Source organism: Pieris napi, chromosome 18 (genome assembly GCF_905475465.1).
Source record: "Pieris napi chromosome 18, ilPieNapi1.2, whole genome shotgun sequence".
In the NCBI taxonomy this organism is placed as follows: domain Eukaryota; kingdom Metazoa; phylum Arthropoda; class Insecta; order Lepidoptera; family Pieridae; genus Pieris; species Pieris napi.
This window is the reverse complement of record NC_062251.1, coordinates 8,931,057-8,956,357: the sequence shown is the minus strand read 5'-3', so window position 1 is coordinate 8,956,357 and position 25,301 is coordinate 8,931,057. Positions and strand designations below refer to the sequence as shown.

General features: G+C 37.7%; 10 protein-coding genes across 11 annotated transcripts; 5 read left to right on the top strand and 5 right to left on the bottom strand.

The window, feature by feature from the left end:
* Window positions 1-1,788: 1,788 nt before the first annotated feature.
* On the bottom strand, window positions 1,789-5,062 carry LOC125058509. Its single transcript, XM_047662591.1, has 2 exons — window positions 4,836-5,062; window positions 1,789-3,328 (listed from the first exon to the last, which is right to left on the bottom strand). Exons 1-2 carry the CDS (start codon window positions 5,011-5,013, stop codon window positions 2,649-2,651), a joined length of 858 nt encoding a protein of 285 aa, XP_047518547.1. The 5' UTR covers window positions 5,014-5,062; the 3' UTR covers window positions 1,789-2,648.
* LOC125058500 (protein ALP1-like) lies at window positions 2,075-4,654 on the top strand. The gene is made up of 2 exons (XM_047662583.1): window positions 2,075-2,373; window positions 3,700-4,654. The coding sequence occupies exons 1-2, from the start codon at window positions 2,075-2,077 to the stop codon at window positions 4,586-4,588; spliced, it is 1,188 nt and encodes a 395-aa protein (XP_047518539.1). The 3' UTR covers window positions 4,589-4,654.
* Window positions 5,063-5,927: 865 nt separating the features above from the next.
* On the top strand, window positions 5,928-8,192 carry LOC125058503 (protein ALP1-like). The gene is made up of 2 exons (XM_047662586.1): window positions 5,928-6,376; window positions 7,300-8,192. The coding sequence occupies exons 1-2, from the start codon at window positions 6,087-6,089 to the stop codon at window positions 8,180-8,182; spliced, it is 1,173 nt and encodes a 390-aa protein (XP_047518542.1). The 5' UTR covers window positions 5,928-6,086; the 3' UTR covers window positions 8,183-8,192.
* Window positions 6,367-8,598, bottom strand: LOC125058508. Its single transcript, XM_047662590.1, has 2 exons — window positions 8,427-8,598; window positions 6,367-7,085 (listed from the first exon to the last, which is right to left on the bottom strand). Exons 1-2 carry the CDS (start codon window positions 8,596-8,598, stop codon window positions 6,391-6,393), a joined length of 867 nt encoding a protein of 288 aa, XP_047518546.1. The 3' UTR covers window positions 6,367-6,390.
* A 156-nt stretch (window positions 8,599-8,754) lies between these two features.
* Window positions 8,755-10,998, top strand: LOC125058501 (protein ALP1-like). The gene is made up of 2 exons (XM_047662584.1): window positions 8,755-9,182; window positions 10,106-10,998. Exons 1-2 carry the CDS (start codon window positions 8,893-8,895, stop codon window positions 10,986-10,988), a joined length of 1,173 nt encoding a protein of 390 aa, XP_047518540.1. The 5' UTR covers window positions 8,755-8,892; the 3' UTR covers window positions 10,989-10,998.
* Window positions 9,173-11,404, bottom strand: LOC125058507. Its single transcript, XM_047662589.1, has 2 exons — window positions 11,233-11,404; window positions 9,173-9,891 (listed from the first exon to the last, which is right to left on the bottom strand). Exons 1-2 carry the CDS (start codon window positions 11,402-11,404, stop codon window positions 9,197-9,199), a joined length of 867 nt encoding a protein of 288 aa, XP_047518545.1. The 3' UTR covers window positions 9,173-9,196.
* A 156-nt stretch (window positions 11,405-11,560) lies between these two features.
* Window positions 11,561-13,804, top strand: LOC125058502 (protein ALP1-like). Its single transcript, XM_047662585.1, has 2 exons — window positions 11,561-11,988; window positions 12,912-13,804. Exons 1-2 carry the CDS (start codon window positions 11,699-11,701, stop codon window positions 13,792-13,794), a joined length of 1,173 nt encoding a protein of 390 aa, XP_047518541.1. The 5' UTR covers window positions 11,561-11,698; the 3' UTR covers window positions 13,795-13,804.
* Window positions 11,979-14,210, bottom strand: LOC125058505. The gene is made up of 2 exons (XM_047662588.1): window positions 14,039-14,210; window positions 11,979-12,697 (listed from the first exon to the last, which is right to left on the bottom strand). The coding sequence occupies exons 1-2, from the start codon at window positions 14,208-14,210 to the stop codon at window positions 12,003-12,005; spliced, it is 867 nt and encodes a 288-aa protein (XP_047518544.1). The 3' UTR covers window positions 11,979-12,002.
* Window positions 14,211-14,360: 150 nt separating this feature from the next.
* LOC125058499 (protein ALP1-like) lies at window positions 14,361-16,775 on the top strand. Of its 2 annotated transcripts, XM_047662582.1 has the most exons (3): window positions 14,361-14,776; window positions 15,822-16,354; window positions 16,688-16,775. In XM_047662582.1, exons 1-3 carry the CDS (start codon window positions 14,361-14,363, stop codon window positions 16,726-16,728), a joined length of 990 nt encoding a protein of 329 aa, XP_047518538.1. In that variant the 3' UTR covers window positions 16,729-16,775. The 2 variants fall into 2 exon arrangements, with proteins under 2 accessions (XP_047518538.1, XP_047518536.1); XM_047662580.1 differs by having other exon boundaries at window positions 15,822-16,775.
* LOC125058504 lies at window positions 14,958-17,267 on the bottom strand. Its single transcript, XM_047662587.1, has 2 exons — window positions 16,777-17,267; window positions 14,958-15,726 (listed from the first exon to the last, which is right to left on the bottom strand). The coding sequence occupies exons 1-2, from the start codon at window positions 16,949-16,951 to the stop codon at window positions 14,987-14,989; spliced, it is 915 nt and encodes a 304-aa protein (XP_047518543.1). The 5' UTR covers window positions 16,952-17,267; the 3' UTR covers window positions 14,958-14,986.
* Between the last annotated feature and the right edge of the window lie 8,034 nt (window positions 17,268-25,301).

Below are 25,301 nucleotides of genomic sequence, written 5' to 3'. Positions count from 1 at the left end.
CAGTTGCTAAACATTGTTGGTGAGCGGCGAGAATGTTGCTAGCAACTATGTTTAAATCAATACAGGTTGTCCACACGCCAGTCTGCGTTAAAATGTTGCCCGAGGAGGTAGTGTTGTTGTGTTCTCTGTATCAGATGTATAGAATCTCTAATAAAAAAAAGAGAAAAAGATGGTGGATTCGAAATTGTCTTTTGCAAAGAGAAAATTTGATGAGTGACCTCAGAATGACAGATGGATCATTTTGTAACTTTACGAGAATGTCGAAAAGTGATTTCGAACATCTTCTAGAAATGATTGGTCCATCAATAGCCAAAAGGGAAACAAATATTCGTCAGCCAGTTTCACCTCAAACGAGGCTGGCTATTACATTACGGTATCTTGCAACTGGAGATTCATACAGTTCTCTTTCATACACATTCAGAGTATCAAAACAATTGATTAGCAAAATTATACCAGATGTATGTCAAGAACTAATTAACTCACTAGCAGGATATGTCAAGGTACAAGAACACTATTTGTGTAATCAAGTATTTTATTAATTAAAAAACACAAAAAAAAAACAGTGTATGCTATTGCGTTGATTCATCACTGAGATAGTTAACTAAGTTTAGTATAGCCGAATCTTCTGTTTCGTCTCGTAATGCATCTAGTCTATTTGTTTCGTGTCTCTCAATTTCCCTTATTTCAGTTTCCTGAACATTATTTGGTATGTAATTGTAGGTGACAGTGCTTTCGCGCTAACGGAGAACATCATGAAACCATATCCTGGCATTCATGAACGTGGGAACAAAAAGCGTATATTCAATTACAGACTATCAAGAGCTAGGAGGATTATAGAAAATGTTTTTGGCATTTTATGTGTGGTGTTCCGTGTATTCACTAAACCTATTCCGTTAAAACCAGCCAATTGTGAACTCGTGGTAATTGCTTGTGTATATTTACATAACTTCTTAAGACGTAACTCAGTTTCCAGATCCATATATACACCTCCACAAACTTTTGATTTTGAAGACTCTGAAGGTAACCTATTAGAAGGTTCTTGGCGAAGGGAACTAAGTTCGTTTCCTATGATTGATTTGCAAAGACGGGGCAGGCCTGCATCACAATCAGCTCTTTGTATTAGAGAACAGTTTGCCGATTACTTTATAACTCCAGAGGGAAGAGTTCCATGGCAAAATAATGTAGCGTAATTGTAATAATTTTACAGACAATAGTATAAAACAATTATATACAAAAACAACTTACTGTTTTATTCATAGTATCCGTTTCACCAGAAGTAGTTGCACCACATAACAAAAATTCCAATGGCTCGTAATAAATCCATTTACATTTTTCTATTGCGCCGCTGCCTGTAGTTTTTTTTGCCGACATCTTTTTTTTCTCTCTAGTAAAATGAGTACGCAGTACATGTATTTTAGTTTCTACGTCTTTTTTGGGTATATTTAGGACTTGAGAAATTTCTTCGAATGCATCGTTCTTTTTGTTTCTATCTTTGTATTGTTTTATAGAACAATCCCATAATAATGGTTTTGATTGAAATAATTCTATTAATTGCATTATTTTATCATTGCTCCACACTACTGCCATGTTTATAAACTGTTGCAAACTCGTCCACACACGTCAACAATTGTCGCTAAACTGATGTTTACGCTTGTCGGGCGAGAGCTTGTCAACATGATGCTGTCAACTCTGCAACACGCAGTGTTGCCAGCAACATGTTGACAGCAACTCCGCAACACGTTGATTCAACTTTGTTGCTCAACAAATGTTTCCCATGAATACGGGGCATAATGTCCTTGTCATCAAATGATTCAAAAATGTTTCGGCAAACATCTTTCCACGCTTCTGTTTTTAAATGTTTGTCCTTATAATTGTCATTTGTCTTGTCCCAGAGCACTGTACGTGCCTCCACTAACGAAGGGCCGAAACACATAACGCAAACTGCTTATTTTTGCGGCGCCGCAACGCCAAAATCGGCAGTTGCGTTGCCGCGTTGCGGCGTCGCGAAACAGGGCATTATGGTAGGGCAACCATTTTCTCGTGATTTTTGAGTGTGGATAGACGTCTCTCTGCGATGGATCGTAATAAACTTATTGCTTATTTGTTATTAAGAAGACATTATTCTATCTTAAAAATACGGCAAAGAAGATACTGGATACATCCATTAAGTAAGGGTATGAATCCAAATGGCGAGTTCTTTTCTAAAAAATACGAAGCATTAAAGATAGACGAAAAAAAATTTGTTGCCTACTTTAGAATGAGTATATCATCATTTGAAGAGCTATTAAGCGAGTTATCAAAATATATACAGAAGAAAAAAAATAAAGGAAGAAAACCAGTTACTGCTTTGGAAATGCTGGGCTTAACTTTAAGGTAAAACAAATAGGTTTCTTATTTTTTTTTATTGATGTTTATGGCACTCGGAATCAAATGTTTAGTTTTATTTGTACCCCTGGCTTTATACACCTGTGGTACTAGCGGGGTGTCGATAAAAATTTTGCATCACTAGTGTTCATGGTTTGGGGGTACCTAGTGGTACAAAGCCAGGTTCAAATGAAACAAGACAGAATCAAATTAAGCTTTTTGCATTATACAATTTTCTTACTTTAAGAATACTTTAATAGGCCTTAAAAAATGTAATGATCAATTTAAGAAAAATCAAACTCCTCATCTTGTGAAACATAGGAAGTAGCTGACGTTTCGTCCAGTAAAAATGGTGAATTTATTGGACGTTGTTGGTTTGATGATGAGGTAGTCCTCTGTTCAGTAATCGAACTTCCAGGAGTAGAAGTGTGGTAGCCACTCTGAACCGTATTATCGTATCTCATAGTTGAATATCCTTGATTGTAACCCTGATGCTGATATTCTTGATTATAGCCGTGATGTGTATTTTGATGAATTGAAGGTTGAAGAATGTCGGTTAATATTTGAAGCACCCGACTTTGAAATATCAATGTTTGATTCTCATTTAACGATTGTAGAGATGGTAAAATCCCCTTGAAAAAATGCAAATGTCTATTCTCCGGTGTTTTTAATATTGCCAATAAATCTTCTTCAATATCATCCTTATCATCTGCCTTTCGTTTTCGTGGTTGACTTTTATAACGAGGCAATGCCGTTATTTCATTCTCAATATCTCCTTCCGCTACGCATAAACTGGAATCAGTTGCATTTTGTGAAACCTTTTTCAAAAACTGTAATTGTTTATTCAAGTGATATTCTTTAATTTTTGCAGCTCCAGCTCCTGATCGATTGGCATCTTTTAGTTTTTTTTTATATTTAGCAAAATTATCTTTTATGGCCTTCCACTTCTTGACTAAATCATTACCTGCAACAAAAAACTTCACAAGTGAAAAATAGTAATAAAGACTAAAATTCCCTAGATTCCATTTATACTACATATAAAATTTGATATAACTTTCATAAGTACTTTCGGTCCATCCAATTTCATATAAATGGCTGGCCGCCGAAAAAGAATAATTTTCTGCTTTTTCTTGACTTAGGCAAGTTAAAAACTGATTGACTTTGCCTAGAACAACCATAATGTAAAATATTTATTGAGTACTTCTTTGAAAAACTACCTGTCTATCTTTGAAAATCTATTCCTTTAGCAACACTATTACCTGCGCGGTTTGAGTTTGATTATACCTACATTTGTATTATTTTATTATTTGCCTACTAATTATTATTTCATTTTAGATTTCTAGCAACCGGCAGTGACTTTAAAACCATGCATACGAATTACTTCCGAGGAGCAAGTACAATAGCAAAAATTGTAAGGACAGTTTGTCGCGCCATATGGAAACATCTATCAAGTCAAAATATACCTCCTATAACAAAACAGGTTCTAGAAGATGTCGCTATTGAGTTTGACAAGAAAGCAAATTTTCCTAACTGCATAGGAGCTCTTGATGGTAAACATGTCCGTATTACATGTCCTGCGCACAGTGGATCACTGTTTTACAATTATAAGGGCTATAATTCAATAGTTTTATTAGCTCTTGTAGATTCTAGATATAGATTCATTTTTGTCGATATAGGAGCGTATGGCAAGGAAAGTGACTCCACCGTTTTCCAGAACTCTAAACTTTATGATTTGATTATGACACGCAAATTACCTATTCCTGTACCAAAGCCTTTACCAGGTTCTCAAAATGAAACTCCATTTGTTTTTGTAGGAGATGAAGCATTCTCAATTTCGAATAACGTCATGCGCCCTTACTCAGGAAAACATTTGTCGGTACAACAAAGAGTTTACAATTATCGACTGAGTCGTGCCCGAAGATATGTCGAGTGCGCTTTTGGCATCCTAGCCAATAAATGGCGCATATTTCATCGATCTATGAATGTGCAATACGAATTTGCGACAGACATTATCAAGGCATGTTGTGTAATGCACAACTTTGTTTTGAATCGAGATGGAGTACAAGCGACCGATGACATTATCTTTGATGATTCTGATCTGCAAATGTTGCATTTGCCCACAGCAAATGAAAATAATTTAAGCCCACATCTAATACGGAATGATTTTTGTAATTACTTTTCCAGTGATGTTGGCGCCCTAAGTTGGCAATTAAACAAAATATGAATGTTCGTATACCTACTCAGTTCAAAATACAAATAATACCATTAAAATTATAGCTATCTCTTTCAATTGCGTTTTATTTCATATCTTTTGGTTTGCTTATCAGTAAAACTTGCAAATGTGTGTGTGTTTTGGATTGCTGGGAGGTAATGATTTAAACACAGGAACAGATTTAAAACGTAAATTACTATGAACATAACTTATCTTTAGTTTAAAATATCATTGCCTAAGACTATATGTTACTACTTACCCAGTTTTGATTTTTCGGTTGAGTTTTTTTCCTTGTAATCAACATAAACGATCTCACAAATGCTTTTCCATGCTTCTTGTTTTATAAATTTGTCTTTATAGGTTTCGTCACTAGTATCCCACAAACAACGGTGTTCCTGAACCGAAGATATAAACAGATCGACGTCAACGTCAGACATTTTAATTTTAAAACTGCTTCTCGGTTGACACGTGTTGTTTGCAAGAGTGTTAGAGCGGGCGTACACGGACTGCTCGAGCAGTTAACGGCTGACCGACGTACACGGACCGCTCGAGCGGTCGGCGTTGACTGCTTGAGCAGTCGGTTGTTGACTGCTCGAGCTGTCTCTACCAACCGCTCGAGCAGTTGAATTTCTACCGCAGTCTAGTCATGGATTCAGACAGAGAGACACTAAACGCCGCGAGGCCAGAAGAGAAGGGAGGGGGAGGTCGTAGAGCTGTCGACTGCTCTAGAGCCGCCGACGGCTCGAGCAGTCAGTGTATGCCTCGCGACTGCTCGCGAGCAGTCGACAGCACGATGGAATTTCATCATGTAGTTGACGGCTTGAAGCGGTCGCGACTGCTCGAGCAGTCGTGTGTACGGCAGCGAATGAATGGCTATAGTTCACCGCGCGGTCGCGGCTTCAAGCAGTCGGTCATAACTGCTTGAAGCAGTCCGTGTACGGCTGGCCTTAGAAACAAACTGCATCCTTGTCAACAAGTATGACGTCATAACGCTGGAATTCACGTCGTGCGTTGCGGCGCCGCACCGCTATAGCGCACTGCCGATTTCAGCGGCGCGGCGCCGCAACGCGCTTATGTGTTTCGGCCCGAAATAAAGAAATCTACATCGATATTTTCCACCATTTTGTTTTAAACACATTAGGGTCCGTTCACACAGACCGGCTCGGAGAGCATCGGCCTGCTTTTTTCTTTTCACACAGACCGGGTCGTATACGCTTGGAATTGGCCGGAGCGGAGCCGCCAACTATTTCACATCGACCGGCTGGAAGAGATCTGAAACGCAATCAGAGCCGATCGGCTGCGCGAGCGAGAAAGAGCACGCAAGCGGAGCCGGTCGGCTCCTTTTATTACTTCACACGAAGCGCGTTCAGGCATTTTTAGAGCTAGTTCAGACATGGCGGAATCCGTGCGGATGCAAATCGCGCGGTTCTAAACGCAAGTGTTCAGACAGACGCGGATGTAAATGCGGAGTGCCGTAATCCGCATAGAGTGACAGCGTTCTAGTCCAATCATGGAAGTCGAAGAAGCAATATGTGTGTACTTGTTGCTCCGTAAAAAAGAAAGAAAGAAGAAACGGCAGTATTGGGTGCATCCAATATTACGTGATCGGCTCACCCATGGTCAGTTTCTGACTTTATATCCAAAATTAAGAAGTTTTGAACCAAAATTCTTTAATTATTTGAGAATGTCGATAAATTCATTTGATGAATTATTAGAAATGATCAGTGAACAAATTGCATCTAATGATACCCATATGAGGTCAAGCGTGGCCCCAGAAGAAAAACTCGTGATTACATTAAGGTAAGATATTTATTTTATACATCAGAATATATGTTTTGTACTATAGAAGACTGTGAGTCGTCAGTGCTATTGCATGATAAAGGCGATGGAGACTCTCCTGGTACGATTGTAGAATATCCTGTAAAATATCCTTGTGGGTTTGAATATTGTTGGTTTTGCCAAAATACTTCATTAGGCGTGTTCTGCTGGCTCGTGATATGAATAGGCGCTGGTAATTTCTGCCCTTTCTGTATTACCTGGAGTAATTCAATTTTAGTAGCCAAACGCTTATTTTCTGGAATTTTTTTTAACTCTTTATACAATGACATACAAAAAAGCTTATCATCATCATCTTGCTTTGACATACTTTCTTGTAATTGTCTCTGTATTTTATCCCTTGATTCAATGCTATTTTCTAATATGTCAGCCAATCGCTCTTCTGAAGTAATTTTAGTCTTCTTCCTTTTATTGGGTACTGGTTGTATTTCACGTGCATTAACAAAATTATCTTGGTTTTGGTCAATGTTTTGAATTCCTTCATTTTTGGCTTCATGTATGTTTGATGTCGTTTCTTTGTTTTCTACTGTCTTCTGAAGAAAAGAAAGCCGGTCAAAATACATGTATTTTGAACCTTTACATGCACCAGAACCAGAAGGAATTGATTTGCCTTTCTTGAATTCCTTATTATAAGCATCCCGTATATTCTTCCACTTTTTTTGTAAAGTTACACCTGGAACAGAAATCAGTATTTTTAACAAAATTGTAGACTTATAAATACAGGAGCGGTCAAATATTTGAAGACACTCAAAAATTTGAAAAATTTAAAATAAAATAATTGACACTCATTATTTTAAACTAGCTGGTGCCCGCGACTTATAATTAATAAATGAAAAGTTTGCAACTTTGTTAACAAAACGATACAGATCAAGATTATATTGTTTCAGATATCTGGGTACTGGTTGTTCCTTTGGAGAACTGCATTACAACTTTCGTCTTGGCAAATCTACAATTACAGGAATTGTCCGTGAAGTATGTGAAGCTCTGTGGGAAAAAGTCGCAAAAAATGTCATGCCTGAACCCAGCGAAGATATATGGAAGAAAATAGCTACAGATTTTGAAAAATATGCAAATTTCCCCAATTGCATTGGCGCCATAGATGGCAAGCATATAAGGATTACAAAACCCAATGATTCTGGATCTTTGTATTATAATTACAAAACTTTTTTTTCCATAGTGCTGTTGGCACTTTGTGATAGTAACTATTGTTTTTCTTTCATAGATATTGGATCATATGGAAAAAGTAGTGATTCTGCAATTTTTAAAAATTCGGTATTTTATAAAAGATTAATAGAAAAGTCATTACACATACCAAAACCTAAACCAATATCTAACACAGATCCTACGCCATTGCCATACGTCATAGTTGGCGATGAAGCGTTTGGTTTATCCGAAACTGTAATGCGACCCTATGCAGGTAGAGGGCTATCATACGAAAAAAATATATTTAATTACAGGTTATCAAGAGCTCGACGTTATATTGAATGCACTTTTGGAATTCTGGCAAACAAGTGGCGCATTTTTCATAGGCCTATAAACGTTAATATAGACTTTGCCGAAGACATAATAAAGGCCTGTTGTGTGCTACACAATTTTGTTAGAACTAGAGATGGTATACAGTTTGAAGATACTTTATATACTGGGCCAATGAGTAATCTTAATACATTACATGCAGGAAGGGGTACACCGTCATCATTAAATATTAGAGACAAATATGCTAATTACTTTGTAAATGAGGGTCGTGTAGAATGGCAAGACACAAAAATATAAAAACTTGAGAGGTGTCAAGGGACACCCGGATAGAACGAAGTTGACCTCACTGGAGGCGAGTACTAGAGGCGAGTAGCGAGGCGTGGTGTTTGCGTGCGTGAGAATCGTGAGATTTTTCCCGCGCCCGATACTTACCTCCAATCACAATAACAACATTTTTATATAGTTTAGTTATTTGGGGTGGACTGTCAATTACAAAATATGTAAACTACCCTGATAAATGTAAAATTAAATACATACTGACCAAAAAGAACCTTTTTTTCCAAAGAATCCTCATTTTCTCCAAAAATATCCACCAGCTCCTGCCAAGCTCCGTTTCTAATAATTTTATTGGAATATTCTGCACATTGGATGTCCCACAAAGCAGGTCTCTTTTCCACCTCATCGATGAATAGCTCGGTGTCGAAGCGATCCATTGTCACCGTCCGATACGCGCGGCTTCCGCAGAGCAACTGAACGCGCTCTAGGTACGTCAAGTAAATAGATCCGAGCGGCAACCGCGCGAATTCATTTTCTAGCGGTTGAGTGGCGGTAGCCGCGCGGTTTGTCAATCCGCGCGGACAGGTATGAACGAATTTAGAGCTAGTTCAGACATGGCGGAATCCGTGCGGATGCAAATCGCGCGGTTCTAAACGCAAGTGTTCAGACAGACGCGGATGTAAATGCGGAGTGCCGTAATCCGCATAGAGTGACAGCGTTCTAGTCCAATCATGGAAGTCGAAGAAGCAATATGTGTGTACTTGTTGCTCCGTAAAAAAGAAAGAAAGAAGAAACGGCAGTATTGGGTGCATCCAATATTACGTGATCGGCTCACCCATGGTCAGTTTCTGACTTTATATCCAAAATTAAGAAGTTTTGAACCAAAATTCTTTAATTATTTGAGAATGTCGATAAATTCATTTGATGAATTATTAGAAATGATCAGTGAACAAATTGCATCTAATGATACCCATATGAGGTCAAGCGTGGCCCCAGAAGAAAAACTCGTGATTACATTAAGGTAAGATATTTATTTTATACATCAGAATATATGTTTTGTACTATAGAAGACTGTGAGTCGTCAGTGCTATTGCATGATAAAGGCGATGGAGACTCTCCTGGTACGATTGTAGAATATCCTGTAAAATATCCTTGTGGGTTTGAATATTGTTGGTTTTGCCAAAATACTTCATTAGGCGTGTTCTGCTGGCTCGTGATATGAATAGGCGCTGGTAATTTCTGCCCTTTCTGTATTACCTGGAGTAATTCAATTTTAGTAGCCAAACGCTTATTTTCTGGAATTTTTTTTAACTCTTTATACAATGACATACAAAAAAGCTTATCATCATCATCTTGCTTTGACATACTTTCTTGTAATTGTCTCTGTATTTTATCCCTTGATTCAATGCTATTTTCTAATATGTCAGCCAATCGCTCTTCTGAAGTAATTTTAGTCTTCTTCCTTTTATTGGGTACTGGTTGTATTTCACGTGCATTAACAAAATTATCTTGGTTTTGGTCAATGTTTTGAATTCCTTCATTTTTGGCTTCATGTATGTTTGATGTCGTTTCTTTGTTTTCTACTGTCTTCTGAAGAAAAGAAAGCCGGTCAAAATACATGTATTTTGAACCTTTACATGCACCAGAACCAGAAGGAATTGATTTGCCTTTCTTGAATTCCTTATTATAAGCATCCCGTATATTCTTCCACTTTTTTTGTAAAGTTACACCTGGAACAGAAATCAGTATTTTTAACAAAATTGTAGACTTATAAATACAGGAGCGGTCAAATATTTGAAGACACTCAAAAATTTGAAAAATTTAAAATAAAATAATTGACACTCATTATTTTAAACTAGCTGGTGCCCGCGACTTATAATTAATAAATGAAAAGTTTGCAACTTTGTTAACAAAACGATACAGATCAAGATTATATTGTTTCAGATATCTGGGTACTGGTTGTTCCTTTGGAGAACTGCATTACAACTTTCGTCTTGGCAAATCTACAATTACAGGAATTGTCCGTGAAGTATGTGAAGCTCTGTGGGAAAAAGTCGCAAAAAATGTCATGCCTGAACCCAGCGAAGATATATGGAAGAAAATAGCTACAGATTTTGAAAAATATGCAAATTTCCCCAATTGCATTGGCGCCATAGATGGCAAGCATATAAGGATTACAAAACCCAATGATTCTGGATCTTTGTATTATAATTACAAAACTTTTTTTTCCATAGTGCTGTTGGCACTTTGTGATAGTAACTATTGTTTTTCTTTCATAGATATTGGATCATATGGAAAAAGTAGTGATTCTGCAATTTTTAAAAATTCGGTATTTTATAAAAGATTAATAGAAAAGTCATTACACATACCAAAACCTAAACCAATATCTAACACAGATCCTACGCCATTGCCATACGTCATAGTTGGCGATGAAGCGTTTGGTTTATCCGAAACTGTAATGCGACCCTATGCAGGTAGAGGGCTATCATACGAAAAAAATATATTTAATTACAGGTTATCAAGAGCTCGACGTTATATTGAATGCACTTTTGGAATTCTGGCAAACAAGTGGCGCATTTTTCATAGGCCTATAAACGTTAATATAGACTTTGCCGAAGACATAATAAAGGCCTGTTGTGTGCTACACAATTTTGTTAGAACTAGAGATGGTATACAGTTTGAAGATACTTTATATACTGGGCCAATGAGTAATCTTAATACATTACATGCAGGAAGGGGTACACCGTCATCATTAAATATTAGAGACAAATATGCTAATTACTTTGTAAATGAGGGTCGTGTAGAATGGCAAGACACAAAAATATAAAAACTTGAGAGGTGTCAAGGGACACCCGGATAGAACGAAGTTGACCTCACTGGAGGCGAGTACTAGAGGCGAGTAGCGAGGCGTGGTGTTTGCGTGCGTGAGAATCGTGAGATTTTTCCCGCGCCCGATACTTACCTCCAATCACAATAACAACATTTTTATATAGTTTAGTTATTTGGGGTGGACTGTCAATTACAAAATATGTAAACTACCCTGATAAATGTAAAATTAAATACATACTGACCAAAAAGAACCTTTTTTTCCAAAGAATCCTCATTTTCTCCAAAAATATCCACCAGCTCCTGCCAAGCTCCGTTTCTAATAATTTTATTGGAATATTCTGCACATTGGATGTCCCACAAAGCAGGTCTCTTTTCCACCTCATCGATGAATAGCTCGGTGTCGAAGCGATCCATTGTCACCGTCCGATACGCGCGGCTTCCGCAGAGCAACTGAACGCGCTCTAGGTACGTCAAGTAAATAGATCCGAGCGGCAACCGCGCGAATTCATTTTCTAGCGGTTGAGTGGCGGTAGCCGCGCGGTTTGTCAATCCGCGCGGACAGGTATGAACGAATTTAGAGCTAGTTCAGACATGGCGGAATCCGTGCGGATGCAAATCGCGCGGTTCTAAACGCAAGTGTTCAGACAGACGCGGATGTAAATGCGGAGTGCCGTAATCCGCATAGAGTGACAGCGTTCTAGTCCAATCATGGAAGTCGAAGAAGCAATATGTGTGTACTTGTTGCTCCGTAAAAAAGAAAGAAAGAAGAAACGGCAGTATTGGGTGCATCCAATATTACGTGATCGGCTCACCCATGGTCAGTTTCTGACTTTATATCCAAAATTAAGAAGTTTTGAACCAAAATTCTTTAATTATTTGAGAATGTCGATAAATTCATTTGATGAATTATTAGAAATGATCAGTGAACAAATTGCATCTAATGATACCCATATGAGGTCAAGCGTGGCCCCAGAAGAAAAACTCGTGATTACATTAAGGTAAGATATTTATTTTATACATCAGAATATATGTTTTGTACTATAGAAGACTGTGAGTCGTCAGTGCTATTGCATGATAAAGGCGATGGAGACTCTCCTGGTACGATTGTAGAATATCCTGTAAAATATCCTTGTGGGTTTGAATATTGTTGGTTTTGCCAAAATACTTCATTAGGCGTGTTCTGCTGGCTCGTGATATGAATAGGCGCTGGTAATTTCTGCCCTTTCTGTATTACCTGGAGTAATTCAATTTTAGTAGCCAAACGCTTATTTTCTGGAATTTTTTTTAACTCTTTATACAATGACATACAAAAAAGCTTATCATCATCATCTTGCTTTGACATACTTTCTTGTAATTGTCTCTGTATTTTATCCCTTGATTCAATGCTATTTTCTAATATGTCAGCCAATCGCTCTTCTGAAGTAATTTTAGTCTTCTTCCTTTTATTGGGTACTGGTTGTATTTCACGTGCATTAACAAAATTATCTTGGTTTTGGTCAATGTTTTGAATTCCTTCATTTTTGGCTTCATGTATGTTTGATGTCGTTTCTTTGTTTTCTACTGTCTTCTGAAGAAAAGAAAGCCGGTCAAAATACATGTATTTTGAACCTTTACATGCACCAGAACCAGAAGGAATTGATTTGCCTTTCTTGAATTCCTTATTATAAGCATCCCGTATATTCTTCCACTTTTTTTGTAAAGTTACACCTGGAACAGAAATCAGTATTTTTAACAAAATTGTAGACTTATAAATACAGGAGCGGTCAAATATTTGAAGACACTCAAAAATTTGAAAAATTTAAAATAAAATAATTGACACTCATTATTTTAAACTAGCTGGTGCCCGCGACTTATAATTAATAAATGAAAAGTTTGCAACTTTGTTAACAAAACGATACAGATCAAGATTATATTGTTTCAGATATCTGGGTACTGGTTGTTCCTTTGGAGAACTGCATTACAACTTTCGTCTTGGCAAATCTACAATTACAGGAATTGTCCGTGAAGTATGTGAAGCTCTGTGGGAAAAAGTCGCAAAAAATGTCATGCCTGAACCCAGCGAAGATATATGGAAGAAAATAGCTACAGATTTTGAAAAATATGCAAATTTCCCCAATTGCATTGGCGCCATAGATGGCAAGCATATAAGGATTACAAAACCCAATGATTCTGGATCTTTGTATTATAATTACAAAACTTTTTTTTCCATAGTGCTGTTGGCACTTTGTGATAGTAACTATTGTTTTTCTTTCATAGATATTGGATCATATGGAAAAAGTAGTGATTCTGCAATTTTTAAAAATTCGGTATTTTATAAAAGATTAATAGAAAAGTCATTACACATACCAAAACCTAAACCAATATCTAACACAGATCCTACGCCATTGCCATACGTCATAGTTGGCGATGAAGCGTTTGGTTTATCCGAAACTGTAATGCGACCCTATGCAGGTAGAGGGCTATCATACGAAAAAAATATATTTAATTACAGGTTATCAAGAGCTCGACGTTATATTGAATGCACTTTTGGAATTCTGGCAAACAAGTGGCGCATTTTTCATAGGCCTATAAACGTTAATATAGACTTTGCCGAAGACATAATAAAGGCCTGTTGTGTGCTACACAATTTTGTTAGAACTAGAGATGGTATACAGTTTGAAGATACTTTATATACTGGGCCAATGAGTAATCTTAATACATTACATGCAGGAAGGGGTACACCGTCATCATTAAATATTAGAGACAAATATGCTAATTACTTTGTAAATGAGGGTCGTGTAGAATGGCAAGACACAAAAATATAAAAACTTGAGAGGTGTCAAGGGACACCCGGATAGAACGAAGTTGACCTCACTGGAGGCGAGTACTAGAGGCGAGTAGCGAGGCGTGGTGTTTGCGTGCGTGAGAATCGTGAGATTTTTCCCGCGCCCGATACTTATCTCCAATCACAATAACAACATTTTTATATAGTTTAGTTATTTGGGGTGGACTGTCAATTACAAAATATGTAAACTACCCTGATAAATGTAAAATTAAATACATACTGACCAAAAAGAACCTTTTTTTCCAAAGAATCCTCATTTTCTCCAAAAATATCCACCAGCTCCTGCCAAGCTCCGTTTCTAATAATTTTATTGGAATATTCTGCACATTGGATGTCCCACAAAGCAGGTCTCTTTTCCACCTCATCGATGAATAGCTCGGTGTCGAAGCGATCCATTGTCACCGTCCGATACGCGCGGCTTCCGCAGAGCAACTGAACGCGCTCTAGGTACGTCAAGTAAATAGATCCGAGCGGCAACCGCGCGAATTCATTTTCTAGCGGTTGAGTGGCGGTAGCCGCGCGGTTTGTCAATCCGCGCGGACAGGTATGAACGAATTTAGGCCGGGTTCCCACTACGCCGGACCGGCAGATCTGCCGAAAACCGGACACCGGACAGAGTGTTCACATTACATCGGATCCCGGAAGAAATTCAGACAGTCCTCAGTTGAATTTGGACCTGCGCGCACAATGGACGACGAAATTGTTGTGTTGTGGTGGTATCTTAATAGAAGGCAAAATAAAAGAAAACATTGGGTACACCCTATTTTACGGGAAAGATTTTCACTTGGAACATTTGAAACATTAATGGGTGAACTTAGAAGAGACGAATCAAAGTTCTTCAATTATTTTCGAATGACAGCAACCACTTTTGACGATTTACTGGGACGACTAGACATAAGAGTACGAGATACAAGTTTCAGAGAATGTATTTGCCCAGAACAAAGATTAGCCATATGTCTAAGGTAAGATTATTTTATGCACTAGATTGCGTAATAATAGTTTTGACGTAGGTACCTACTTAAGACTGTATGAATGAATGAATGTTTGCTATGTATGTTTGTTTCATGAATGTGAATATATATAATGTGTGTGTGTGGGAGGGTGTATGTATTTGATAATCATTATGAATTAAAAATGCAAACAATTATTTAAGTATTTATTTGTACTCAAACTTAAATCCCTTCAAAATCTAAGTAATCTGAGTCTTGGGAATGTATGGAACGATTACTAGATGCTGATGGCGAAGCTGGAATCGGATTCGATGTCTGAGATGAAGTTGATGGTATAGATGTTGTTGCCTGTTGATTGCTACTATTATATTGCGTAGAGTATCCAGGGTAGTGTTGATCTTGCGTAGGTATTGGCTGTTGATTGACGCTATTATGTGTGTAGTATCCAGAATACTGATCTGGTCCGGTTATCTGATTATATGAATCACGCCAATGTCCGTAATTTGGTCTCTCATAATTCCTACTTTTAATTTTTTGCAACATTGTCATGACGCTAGCTTGAAATTCTAAAGTCTCTTCGATAGTTAAAGTGTTCAAGATTGGTATAATGCCTTTGAAGAAAGATAGATGATGGTTTTCCTTTTCTGGGTTTATTCTGGAGTCCAAAAACTTTACCATCCTGTCATTTACCTCTTTATTATCAATTTTTTTTTTATCTTTAATTAAAGGTGAACGAAAATCTGATTCCATGCCTACTTCAGTCTCGGTTCTTGCTTTTTTTGAAACTGACTCATGTGGTGGTCGAGGTTCGGAGACTTTTTTCAAAAACATTAATTGCTCGTGATATAAATAATTTCGTGTCTTTTTGGTCGAAGATCCAGATTTAGACTCATCTTTTTGTTTCTTTACTGTCTTAAGCCACGAATCTCGTATATTATTCCATTTAGTTGAAACCTGTTTTCCTGAAATCAATAAAAAAATATCATAAAACAATACAATTTGTTTCTTGGTGACGTATAAAGTAATAATGTATTAACAAAAAATACTTTTTTTTCAGATATTTAGCTTCAGGATGTTCATTCAAAGAAATACATTACTCATACAGAGTAGGCGTTTCGACAATAAGTAAACTAATAAAAGAAATGACCCACGTCATTTGGGAAAACCTAAAGACAGATTTCCTTAAGCTGCCTGATACTGAGAGAGAATGGGAGGACATCGCTTCAGGATTCGAAAGAAAAGCCAACTTTCCTCACTGTCTTGGAGCAGTAGATGGCAAACATATCAGAATTTTGAAACCAGCCAAGAGTGGTTCTATGTTCTTTAATTACAAGGAGTATTATTCTTTTGTATTAATGGCAGTTGTCGATTCAGAGTACCGATTTATTTTTATTAGTGTGGGCTCATTTGGCAAGGAATGCGATTCTAGTATATTAAAGGATAGTACATTTTGGCAAAAGATCAATGATGGTACTTTAAATGTACCAAAGCCTAGACCGCTTCATGAAAACTTGCACGAAGAATTACCGTTTATACTTGTTGGCGATGAAGGCTTTGCTTTAACACCTAATCTCCTACGTCCATATGGAGGTACACATTTGAATACTGATAAAAAGATTTTTAACTATAGACTAAGTCGAGCAAGAAGGTATGTTGAGTGCGCTTTTGGTATTCTGGCAAATAAGTGGCGAATAATCCATCGAGCTATAGATCTCAACGTAGACACAGCAATTCAAGTAATTAAAGCTTGTGCAGTCTTACATAATTTTGTAAGAGAAAAAGATGGTATAAATTTTGAAAGTTACCAAAATATAGAACATAGACAAGAACAAGAAACTACACCCATGAATCGAAATGTGTCGAGTCGAGGTGGCCCTAATGCCAACGCTATACGGACATCATTTACTAATTATTTTGTTTCAGATATTGGTTCCGTTCCGTGGCAGGCAGCAGCTATAAAATAAAATTTATCAATGCATTTACATTTTATCAATAAAACATTAAAAACTCACCGTACTGTTTTCTTTCTTTTTCATCCAGTTCATCGAAGTTTGGTTTCAGTATTAAACATACTTCACGCCATGCTGCTAACTTTAAGTTTTTGTCTTTATAAACGTCTTCGGTCTTATCCCACAGAACAGGTCTCTCTTGGACAAGCGTAATTAAAGTTTCTGCTTGAATATCCATGCTAAACGTCTACTTTTACCAGAACATGCGAGCCGAATGACGTGAGTGGAACACGGGCGGGGCGAGGGGAGCACGAGCAGGGCGAGCGGGGGACAGATACCGGCACAAACTCGTTCACATTACTCCGGGCCCGGTCGTTCTACCGGCAATTCGTAGTGACAAAACGTTCGGTAGAAATGCCGGGCTCGGCAAAAATGCCGGACCCGGGATAATGTGAATAGCTTCATATAAATTGTACAGCCACTAGCTCTTCCGGCAGATTTACCGGCGCGGCAGATCTGCCGGTCCGGCGTAGTGGGAACCCGGCCTTATAGGCGCTAATGTAAATAAGATCCGCGCGGTCTAACCGCGCGATTTGCATCCGCACGGATTCCGCCATGTCTGAACTAGCTCTTAGAGCTATTACGCACTGTCGACTTGTCGCCGGCGACTCGGTCGCTGGCGACTGTGAGTTTCTACAGTTTAAATAGATGTCTACGCACTTGGTCGTCGGTCGCCCAAGCGACTGGGCGACTCGCCGCGTCGTGGCGACACACAAGCGACTGCCGGTCGCTGGCGACCAATAGGAGCACGGCTTCAAATGGAAGCATTCACACTGCGAGCAACTGTCGTAACGACCGGACGTATATATACGAATGTACTTGGAATACTGTCGCTTGGCTTGGTCTCCTGCCTAGTTGCCTATGTTTTGGTCGCCGAGGTGACCGAGTCGCCGGCGACAAGTCGACAGTGCGTAATAGCTCTTAATGACAAAAAAGGTGCAAATGCAAAAATAAACTTTACTACAATCACTCAAAACACTGTTTCCAACGTGATAAAAATCTGCTCTCCTCTCCGAGCCGGTCTGTGTGAACGGACCCTTAAACACATGCACGCACGCCACCTGCGAAATATCGACTGAGAATTGGCCCCCCGCGCACCACGGTGCCGCGGTGCGGCACGGCGTCGTACCGTGTCACGGCGACGGCGCCGTGCCGTTGCACGGTAGCCGGTGCCGTGCCGTAGACATGGGGCCACGGCCTTAGTATTTGATTCATATAAAACTCTACCAACTTTCGTTCCATTTTTTTTTTAAAATAAGTTATTCAGGGAAAGCCATGAGAGTGGCGCTTTCGGAATACGCCTTCTCTCATGGCTTTTTATTGATCTATTTATTGAATAAACTTAAGAAAACATCATTATCTTGTGGTTACATAATAATAAAAAAGAAAAAACATGGATTATTTTAAGGTAAACTTAAATAAAATTTGACCATAATTACAGTTAAAGCGGGTATACAACTTGCATAGAGTAGGCTAGGTTGAATTAAAGCCCTTGAGTTGTTTAATGATATAGCTAACTAATTTATTTAGTTGTTCAAGTGCCTCAGGGAAATTGATAATTTTGGTGAGGATGAGGGGGTCGACAGGGTCAAGCCCGTAGTTGGAGCATACTATGTAGTAGTCCAGACGAGCGGACTGGAAACGGGGACAGTGATGAATAAGGTGGGTGAAAGTTTGGGGTTCGACGTTGTTACAAGGGCAGTGGTCGTCTGGGGTAATGTGAAAGCGATGTAAGTATGATTTGTGGAAGGCATGGTTAGTAAGAAATTGTGTAATAGGGAAAGTAAGTTTGGTGGCTTCTAAGAAGTTAGTAATGTCATTGTAGGTGGGAAGGAGTAGCTTGGTGTAGGTGGAACCGGGAGTGTTGTCGTAATAGTTGTGGCATGAAGCGCTGAGTAGTTTTTTATGGTGGAGTTTGATGAAGGACATAGGGGTGAATGAGAAGTCGGGTTGTTTACGCAGAGTGGCAGCGGCTTTGGCGGCGACGTCTGCCAACTCGTTCCCAGGGATGCCAATGTGGGCTTTGACCCACATAAATTGGATATTTACGTTTTGGGTCTTAGCAAGGTGTAGGGAGCGGAATATGCTGACGGATATTTTATTATGGCTATAAGGATTGGAGAGTTCGAGGAGTGCGGACTTACTGACAGAGTGAATGGTGATTTGGGAAGGGTGATTTTTACCATTTATGATCCATTGACACACTTTGTCGATGGCAATCATTTACTTTGTTTACTTAACACACTGGCAGCTTTATATAAGCTGATACGCGTGTATTATGGGATTTGGAGAAACTTATCCAGTCTATTTTTAAAGGTGTTCACAGATGATGCACTGATCACACTTTCCGGAAGCCTATTCTATTGTTGCTATTTGAATATCATTCGTTTTCTTTTTAGTGTGAGAATTGACGTTGACGTTATTTTTTTACCTTTAGAGGGACGTGGTCATTTTACCCCACGATGACCAGTCGGCTTGGGGGAGCGTGGTGTTTTGTGCTTGTGTTTTTTATGTTATAGGTATGTTGTGTTTTTCGTTTACCGATATTTAATTGTTATTGCTTATTATCTATTGGGTTGGAGGAGAGAGAATTGCGATTGAGAATTCGCATTAAATCAAAAGCATTTAGTCTGTTGACGTTCGATGGCATGAAGGTTTGTTGTTTCCTTGGTTGGTTATTTCCTGGCGATGTTGATGTTTCTCTTTTCCGTTTTTCATTGCTTGTATTGCTTTTTCCTTTTATTATTATTTTATCGAATTTTAAGTATGCGATATTTCCTTTCTTTCTCTCCTCTTTAAGTTGTGGCTGCAGTGTTTTCCTTTTCTCCAGCACTTCCTTAGTATAATCTTCTGTTATATATAACTCCTTTAATTTCTTTTTGTTCCTGATAATTTCTCATCTTTTTAATCCACTAACTAAAGAAAGGAGCGTAGGCCTAGGTTTTATATTATTATTTTTATGCCAATACGGTAGATTTTATTTATATCATAATTTTCTAAGGTATAACCTAGTTCCTCCAAAAGACATTTTTTTATGCACTTGATTAAATCCAACGTTGACTGCTCTCTTTCCGCCAAACCGTGGATTATTATATTATTGCTTTTCTTATCTCTTTCTAGAAGCTCTATTTTATTTTCCAGCTTTTCTACTTAACTTTTCAATATTTAGATTACCCTCATTGGTTCCTTCTCACTCCCCAAATGCCGAAAATACTATAATAATTGCTGTTTTTATTTATTACAGTTTGATTCGTTTTTTTATAGTGTTTATATATTTAATACAAATATTTTTCATTATTTATATTATATTTTTAATTCTTTGTTTTGATGGCTTCGTCCATGCCAACTTTACCCGGAGCTACTGGACACTTGACTTCCACTATTGCATCGGTCCCAACAAGTCCATCGGGACTACCTCCAAGAAAAGGATACTTGTTATCCACAAATACATACAGGGTTCTATGAAAATATTATTATACAGTCGCTTTAAATGCAATTTTCTGATTGATTATCCCGTGTGCTATAGACGTTATGTGATATGTTGTCTTTGTATAAAACATCTTTTAGTAAATTCTCTGGTCTTTTTTTTCTTTTAACCACTCTACCACAATTCGAAGCAGTCAGTAAATTTTTTCTCAATTCTAGCCAATCACTGCTATCGCGTCGGAGAACTGTATTTTTTCTACAGCTTAACTGTCTGCCACAAGAGATTCCAAGTTTTATATAAAATTTTCTTTGGCGCACAGGCATTCTTACCGTAGTCGTTTTGGAACCTTCCAATATTGTGGGCTCTTCGGTTTTTTTTTCTGGGAAACAGACTTCTTATTTTTCTTAATTTGTCGCGATTAGTTTCTAATCGCTTTATATAATGAGACCTGGGACTAAATCCCATAATTTTTTTATGCAGTGTGGTGATAGGTTTTCCAGTGTTGTATGATACTACAGCTGCTGCACATCTGCTTTGATACGAACGCCGCTGTGAAAAGTTTATTCGCTTCCCACCAACTAGTTTTGCCAGCAAACTGCTGTAACTTTCAACAGTATTTGTAGTCTAACATAGCCTTCAATAAGGCTTTGTGAATTGGAAGCTAAATATCCCAGTATGACTTTAATTGGGAACCACATTGGCGTGTTTTTTATTGGTTCAGCGCCTGATCTCTGTATTTTGCAAATTTTGTCACAAAAATACTCTTATTTATTTATTGGAAACTAAACAGATACATCACTATACAGAAAAAATAAAAATAAATGTAAACACAAAATAAATAGACATATTGGACATATCCTCGAAAAAAGTTTCACTAATAAAAAATACAATACAAAGTAAGACAAGACAAAACATGACAGCAAAATTTGACACTAAACTAGCAGCTACAAAAAAAAAAACAAGGACGACGAAGAGTTTTAACTTATTCTTAAATGAAGCAGTAGAGGAGTGCGAAAAAGGGTCGATGTTAGTGATGGAATCCAAGGTGGAACACATCCTGTGAAGAGGCTCACGGAACCCAATGTTGGTTCTGGGAGTCGGAAGGTTAAAAGTTCTGTGCGAGCGCAGAGATCTGGCAGGAACATTAAATGGTATCAGTTCGAGAAGATGGGAACAAGTTATTTCATTTACACATATTTTTCTAATAGTGACACAGTCTGTCAAATTACGCCTGGTACTCAAAGAAAGTAATTTATATTTTTTTAAAAGTTCCTTATAACTAGCCCTACACCATTCATACGATAATTTAGAATACGTAAGAATTTCTTTTGTACAGCCTCCAGTTGTGTACAATGTGTGTGTGTCTTTACAATGTGTATGGTCTTCAAAGGCATGCATTACTGAGTTTGAGATATCTCTGTGTAAGTTACTGCGCAACAAAAAGCGCATCCATCTCATAGCCGGCACGAAGTGAGACGAGCTTAATACTATATATATATATAAGACAATAGTTTGTATTTCAATTTCAAGAGGCTAAATAAAACTTCTATTTGTTTCCCTGTAAGTAAAGAATGCAATTTTATTTATCGAGTAGGTTACACACTGATACAATCCTTACAAGACTAACACAATCTCACCTGTAAGTAAAGAAACGACAATAAAAGTTTATTGTTATCACCTCTCGATGCATATAGCTTAACTAAGTATAAAATTAATTAACAAATAAGATTAAAATACAATTCAACAATCTCAGCATATTTGTCCTTTACATCTTTGACAATGGCAGCTAGCTTGACGTGACACGACGCGGCTCACTCACGAACTAGCAGTGCGCGCGAATATTCAAATTAAAGAGATCGTTCTCTTTACATATATACTATATACTTAATACTATTTATATCTATGAGTCGCCAACATTCTCCCCCTCGTGCGTAGCACCGTCATTACTGCACGGCGACTTCGCAGGCACCAAGATCACGATCCTCGACGATGGTCTTCGTAACACTCCACCTTTGGTTGCGACGTCCACGATCCTGGTTCTTCACATCAGCTTTCCTATGTTTAATTTTAATAAGGTGCTGACACCATCCACTATGTCCTTTTTGGTAATACCAATGCTGTTACCTAGTAATAAAACTAAAGCAGAATAATTGACCAGGTTTGAATTTTTTATTTGTTTAATTATTTGTTTAAAACTTATGTTATGGTAACTATGATTGGTAAAACTATGGCTAAGGTAATTATGTAGGATTTTTCCAAAGCCTGAACCTATTTCATCACAAAAGAAAATGGTTTTATTTTTCTGTGTATCAACACCGGCCTTTGCTGTAAGAGCCATGTAAGAGCCAACACCGGAGGATATAAGTCAAGATTGAGCTGAGGAGGTGGTGGATGGCTCGCACTGGTGCTTGAGAGATTGTTGGTCAGAGACTCATACATCTGAGCATTGCATTTCACCAAGTCCAGCAGCTCCCCAGCTTCAAGCACTCGCTCACTCAGTTGTTGTTGTGATATTTCTCATAAATATTCTTCAGCAAGTAGTCCTTGTATACATATATATACTTTTCCCTACATTCATGTAGCTGGACAATACAAGTATTTAATTTATTTGATAGAACTACCCGGTCTTTTCTAAGGGAAAGATTTAATTTTAAGAGATTATGTTGTTTCATTGTTCTCTGTGACCGTTTAATAGTTTTTTTAATTTAAATATATTTTTTAATTTGTTGTGACTCATAACTATAGGACACAATGGTAAGGTGTCATCACCAGTCAAATTATTGTTACAGCCGGCTCACACTGGTTTTGACGTACTGACTACCAAATCATGAAATAGGCTATTGGTTTTAGAAACCTGCTTGCTGACCTTGACAGATTCTAAGAGAGAAAGGGCCCTATGGGCATCACACAATTCTTGTTCAAGTTCTTAAATACGGTTCAAAGCCATTTCATGAGTGTCACTGCACTCTTGAATTGTAGACACTTTGATTTTCAGTTGATTGTGTTGGTCAACTAAGTCCATGTGCTCAATGTGGTAGCTTAGCTAACTCATTTTTGAGGAAGGTGTTCTTGTCAACAACATTTTTCACTTCCACCTCACTGTCGTCCCTCTCCTGGAGCAACTGTTCGCATAAAGCTTTAGAAACTTCAAGCTCCCTCAAAGTAGCTCTCAGTTTAGTTTCCATCTCCTTGATAGTAGCTCTGCGGGTCATCATTTTCCTTTAAGTTAGTGACCTGGAATGTGTGAAGGTTTGCAGCTAAATAACAGTGCAAGAACAAAATGTTAAAACACTGCTTTGGTTGTTATTAAGTACAATAAAAAGTAAGTTTACATTACAAGTTAAGATTTATTATTAACATGGAGCACTTAATGAGCTTATTTTGTGCAGTAAATTATGTAGTATTAAATGTCTCGGCGAATGTTTTCGTCTTCGATTTTACTTCCACCAGTTGTCAAGTAAAAGGAGACATAAACGAGAAATTGGTATTCTGCTTTGGTACAACTTTGGTTTTGGCAGAGTGCTTCTTGGTTTGGGTCTTTTGGGTAATAATACGTTGTCGTCATCATAGCTTAGTTTATATTATATAAGCCCTTCAGGTTCATAAAGTAATGCTCTGATATCAGTAACTACTGGGTCATTTGCTACTCTACCTGGTCGAATCGAATTGAGGGATTTTGAAAAGTCGTACAAAAAGTCATAATTTAGAAAATATAGGGGAAGATCGTTACCCTTCGTACGCGGGGCATTTTCATACAGTCAAAATAAAACTTGAACGAAACAAAGTACAGTCTTGCTTTTGTATGTGTGCATGAGTCGAGGTACAAACTATACATCAACGAAGTTTCGTGAAATTCGCATCGATGAGAGTGAAGTTCCAGGCATGGACGTGTTTTCGCGCTCGGAAAGTAATTTTTTGATCTATGTTTTTATCTCTTGTTACCGTAGATAAAATGAGTTTTCGTGTAGAGTATTCTATCAGTAACTAGCAAAATATACTTAAGATACGTCTCCAATACACTTAATTTATGACGTTTTCCTATTAATATTAAAATAAGTTATATTTTGTTGTTATTCAGTTAGTGGGGTACATTCGGACAGCACTAGATGGGGCACATTTAAACGAATTGTACAACTAAATTTGTATAAAAATTTGTCGATGCGAACTGTCATTTTCATACAAATTAAGTTTTCGACTTTCTACATATCACACTACAGTTAAGGCATCTTGACTAAGGTTGATTTTGATGCTTGTGAACCAGATGCTGTGAATAATTTACCAATCCATCAAATAGTAGTTCCTTCGAAGTCAGTTTTTACACCAGAGGCATTTCGACCCTGTCCGCATTTTGTAAGAAGTAATAAAACAAACAAAATGACGATGACGGCCAGGAAAACCACGAATTTATACTGCCAAACCCGAAAATAAGAAGTGCTAATCCACACCAAAGAGTAAAAAATGTGATTCTAAATTTAAGTTACTATTTTATTTTTGTTCAATAGAAGTTAAATCTTTATTTTTGTGTTTAATTTCATTGCTAATAAATGAATTTTGAACTACCCCACAGCGTAAGAAGGTACCCCCAACACTGTACGAAGGTGCCCCGTTGATGGGGCAGATTCGTACGTATTCCAGATTTAGTTTAAATCATAATTGTGGTTGAAACATCGGATGAAATCATTTGTCATTTTTTTATTTGAATCTCAGATAGTAAGACTATAAATTTAAGCTATCAGGTGATTGATTCATGGAAAAAGAAAAAAATAAAAAAATAAAATGTGAAAACCGTACGAAGGGTCCCCACCTTCCCCTACATTGTAAGGCTGCTTAAGACAGGCTTCCTTCGATATTGACGCGTACTGCGAAGGCAAGTAGATGTCTGTGTTAAATTTGACACTCTATTGCACTGTGACAGGAATCTACCTCCATCTGGGTATGACCTTTTTCTAGAATATTCTGTTCAATCTGGATGTTATAGTCCATTGCTAACTCCAGCAACGCATTGGATAAAACGGCATTGCTATTTTGTGCTGTGCAACCATCGGAATATAGAATTATAGACAGCTTCTTAGACAACGTTTTTTTCAAACAGTCTATTATG

Bases quoted from the DNA above. Each gene is read 5' to 3' on its own strand.
- LOC125058500 (XM_047662583.1), top strand. From the start codon at position 2,075: ATGGATCGTAATAAACTTATTGCTTATTTGTTATTAAGAAGACATTAT. The intron at 2,374-3,699 runs GTAAAACAAATA...ATTTCATTTTAG, and splicing joins ATGCTGGGCTTAACTTTAAG to ATTTCTAGCAACCGGCAGTG.
- LOC125058509 (XM_047662591.1), bottom strand. From the start codon at position 5,013: ATGTCTGACGTTGACGTCGATCTGTTTATATCTTCGGTTCAGGAACAC. The intron at 3,329-4,835 runs GTAAGTAGTAAC...TTTTTGTTGCAG, and splicing joins AACCGAAAAATCAAAACTGG to GTAATGATTTAGTCAAGAAG.
- LOC125058503 (XM_047662586.1), top strand. From the start codon at position 6,087: ATGGAAGTCGAAGAAGCAATATGTGTGTACTTGTTGCTCCGTAAAAAA. The intron at 6,377-7,299 runs GTAAGATATTTA...ATATTGTTTCAG, and splicing joins AAACTCGTGATTACATTAAG to ATATCTGGGTACTGGTTGTT.
- LOC125058508 (XM_047662590.1), bottom strand. From the start codon at position 8,598: ATGGATCGCTTCGACACCGAGCTATTCATCGATGAGGTGGAAAAGAGA. The intron at 7,086-8,426 runs GTCAGTATGTAT...TTTCTGTTCCAG, and splicing joins GGAAAAAAAGGTTCTTTTTG to GTGTAACTTTACAAAAAAAG.
- LOC125058501 (XM_047662584.1), top strand. From the start codon at position 8,893: ATGGAAGTCGAAGAAGCAATATGTGTGTACTTGTTGCTCCGTAAAAAA. The intron at 9,183-10,105 runs GTAAGATATTTA...ATATTGTTTCAG, and splicing joins AAACTCGTGATTACATTAAG to ATATCTGGGTACTGGTTGTT.
- LOC125058507 (XM_047662589.1), bottom strand. From the start codon at position 11,404: ATGGATCGCTTCGACACCGAGCTATTCATCGATGAGGTGGAAAAGAGA. The intron at 9,892-11,232 runs GTCAGTATGTAT...TTTCTGTTCCAG, and splicing joins GGAAAAAAAGGTTCTTTTTG to GTGTAACTTTACAAAAAAAG.
- LOC125058502 (XM_047662585.1), top strand. From the start codon at position 11,699: ATGGAAGTCGAAGAAGCAATATGTGTGTACTTGTTGCTCCGTAAAAAA. The intron at 11,989-12,911 runs GTAAGATATTTA...ATATTGTTTCAG, and splicing joins AAACTCGTGATTACATTAAG to ATATCTGGGTACTGGTTGTT.
- LOC125058505 (XM_047662588.1), bottom strand. From the start codon at position 14,210: ATGGATCGCTTCGACACCGAGCTATTCATCGATGAGGTGGAAAAGAGA. The intron at 12,698-14,038 runs GTCAGTATGTAT...TTTCTGTTCCAG, and splicing joins GGAAAAAAAGGTTCTTTTTG to GTGTAACTTTACAAAAAAAG.
- LOC125058499 (XM_047662580.1), top strand. From the start codon at position 14,361: ATGAACGAATTTAGGCCGGGTTCCCACTACGCCGGACCGGCAGATCTG. The intron at 14,777-15,821 runs GTAAGATTATTT...CTTTTTTTTCAG, and splicing joins AGATTAGCCATATGTCTAAG to ATATTTAGCTTCAGGATGTT.
- LOC125058504 (XM_047662587.1), bottom strand. From the start codon at position 16,951: ATGGATATTCAAGCAGAAACTTTAATTACGCTTGTCCAAGAGAGACCT. The intron at 15,727-16,776 runs GTGAGTTTTTAA...TATTGATTTCAG, and splicing joins AAAAGAAAGAAAACAGTACG to GAAAACAGGTTTCAACTAAA.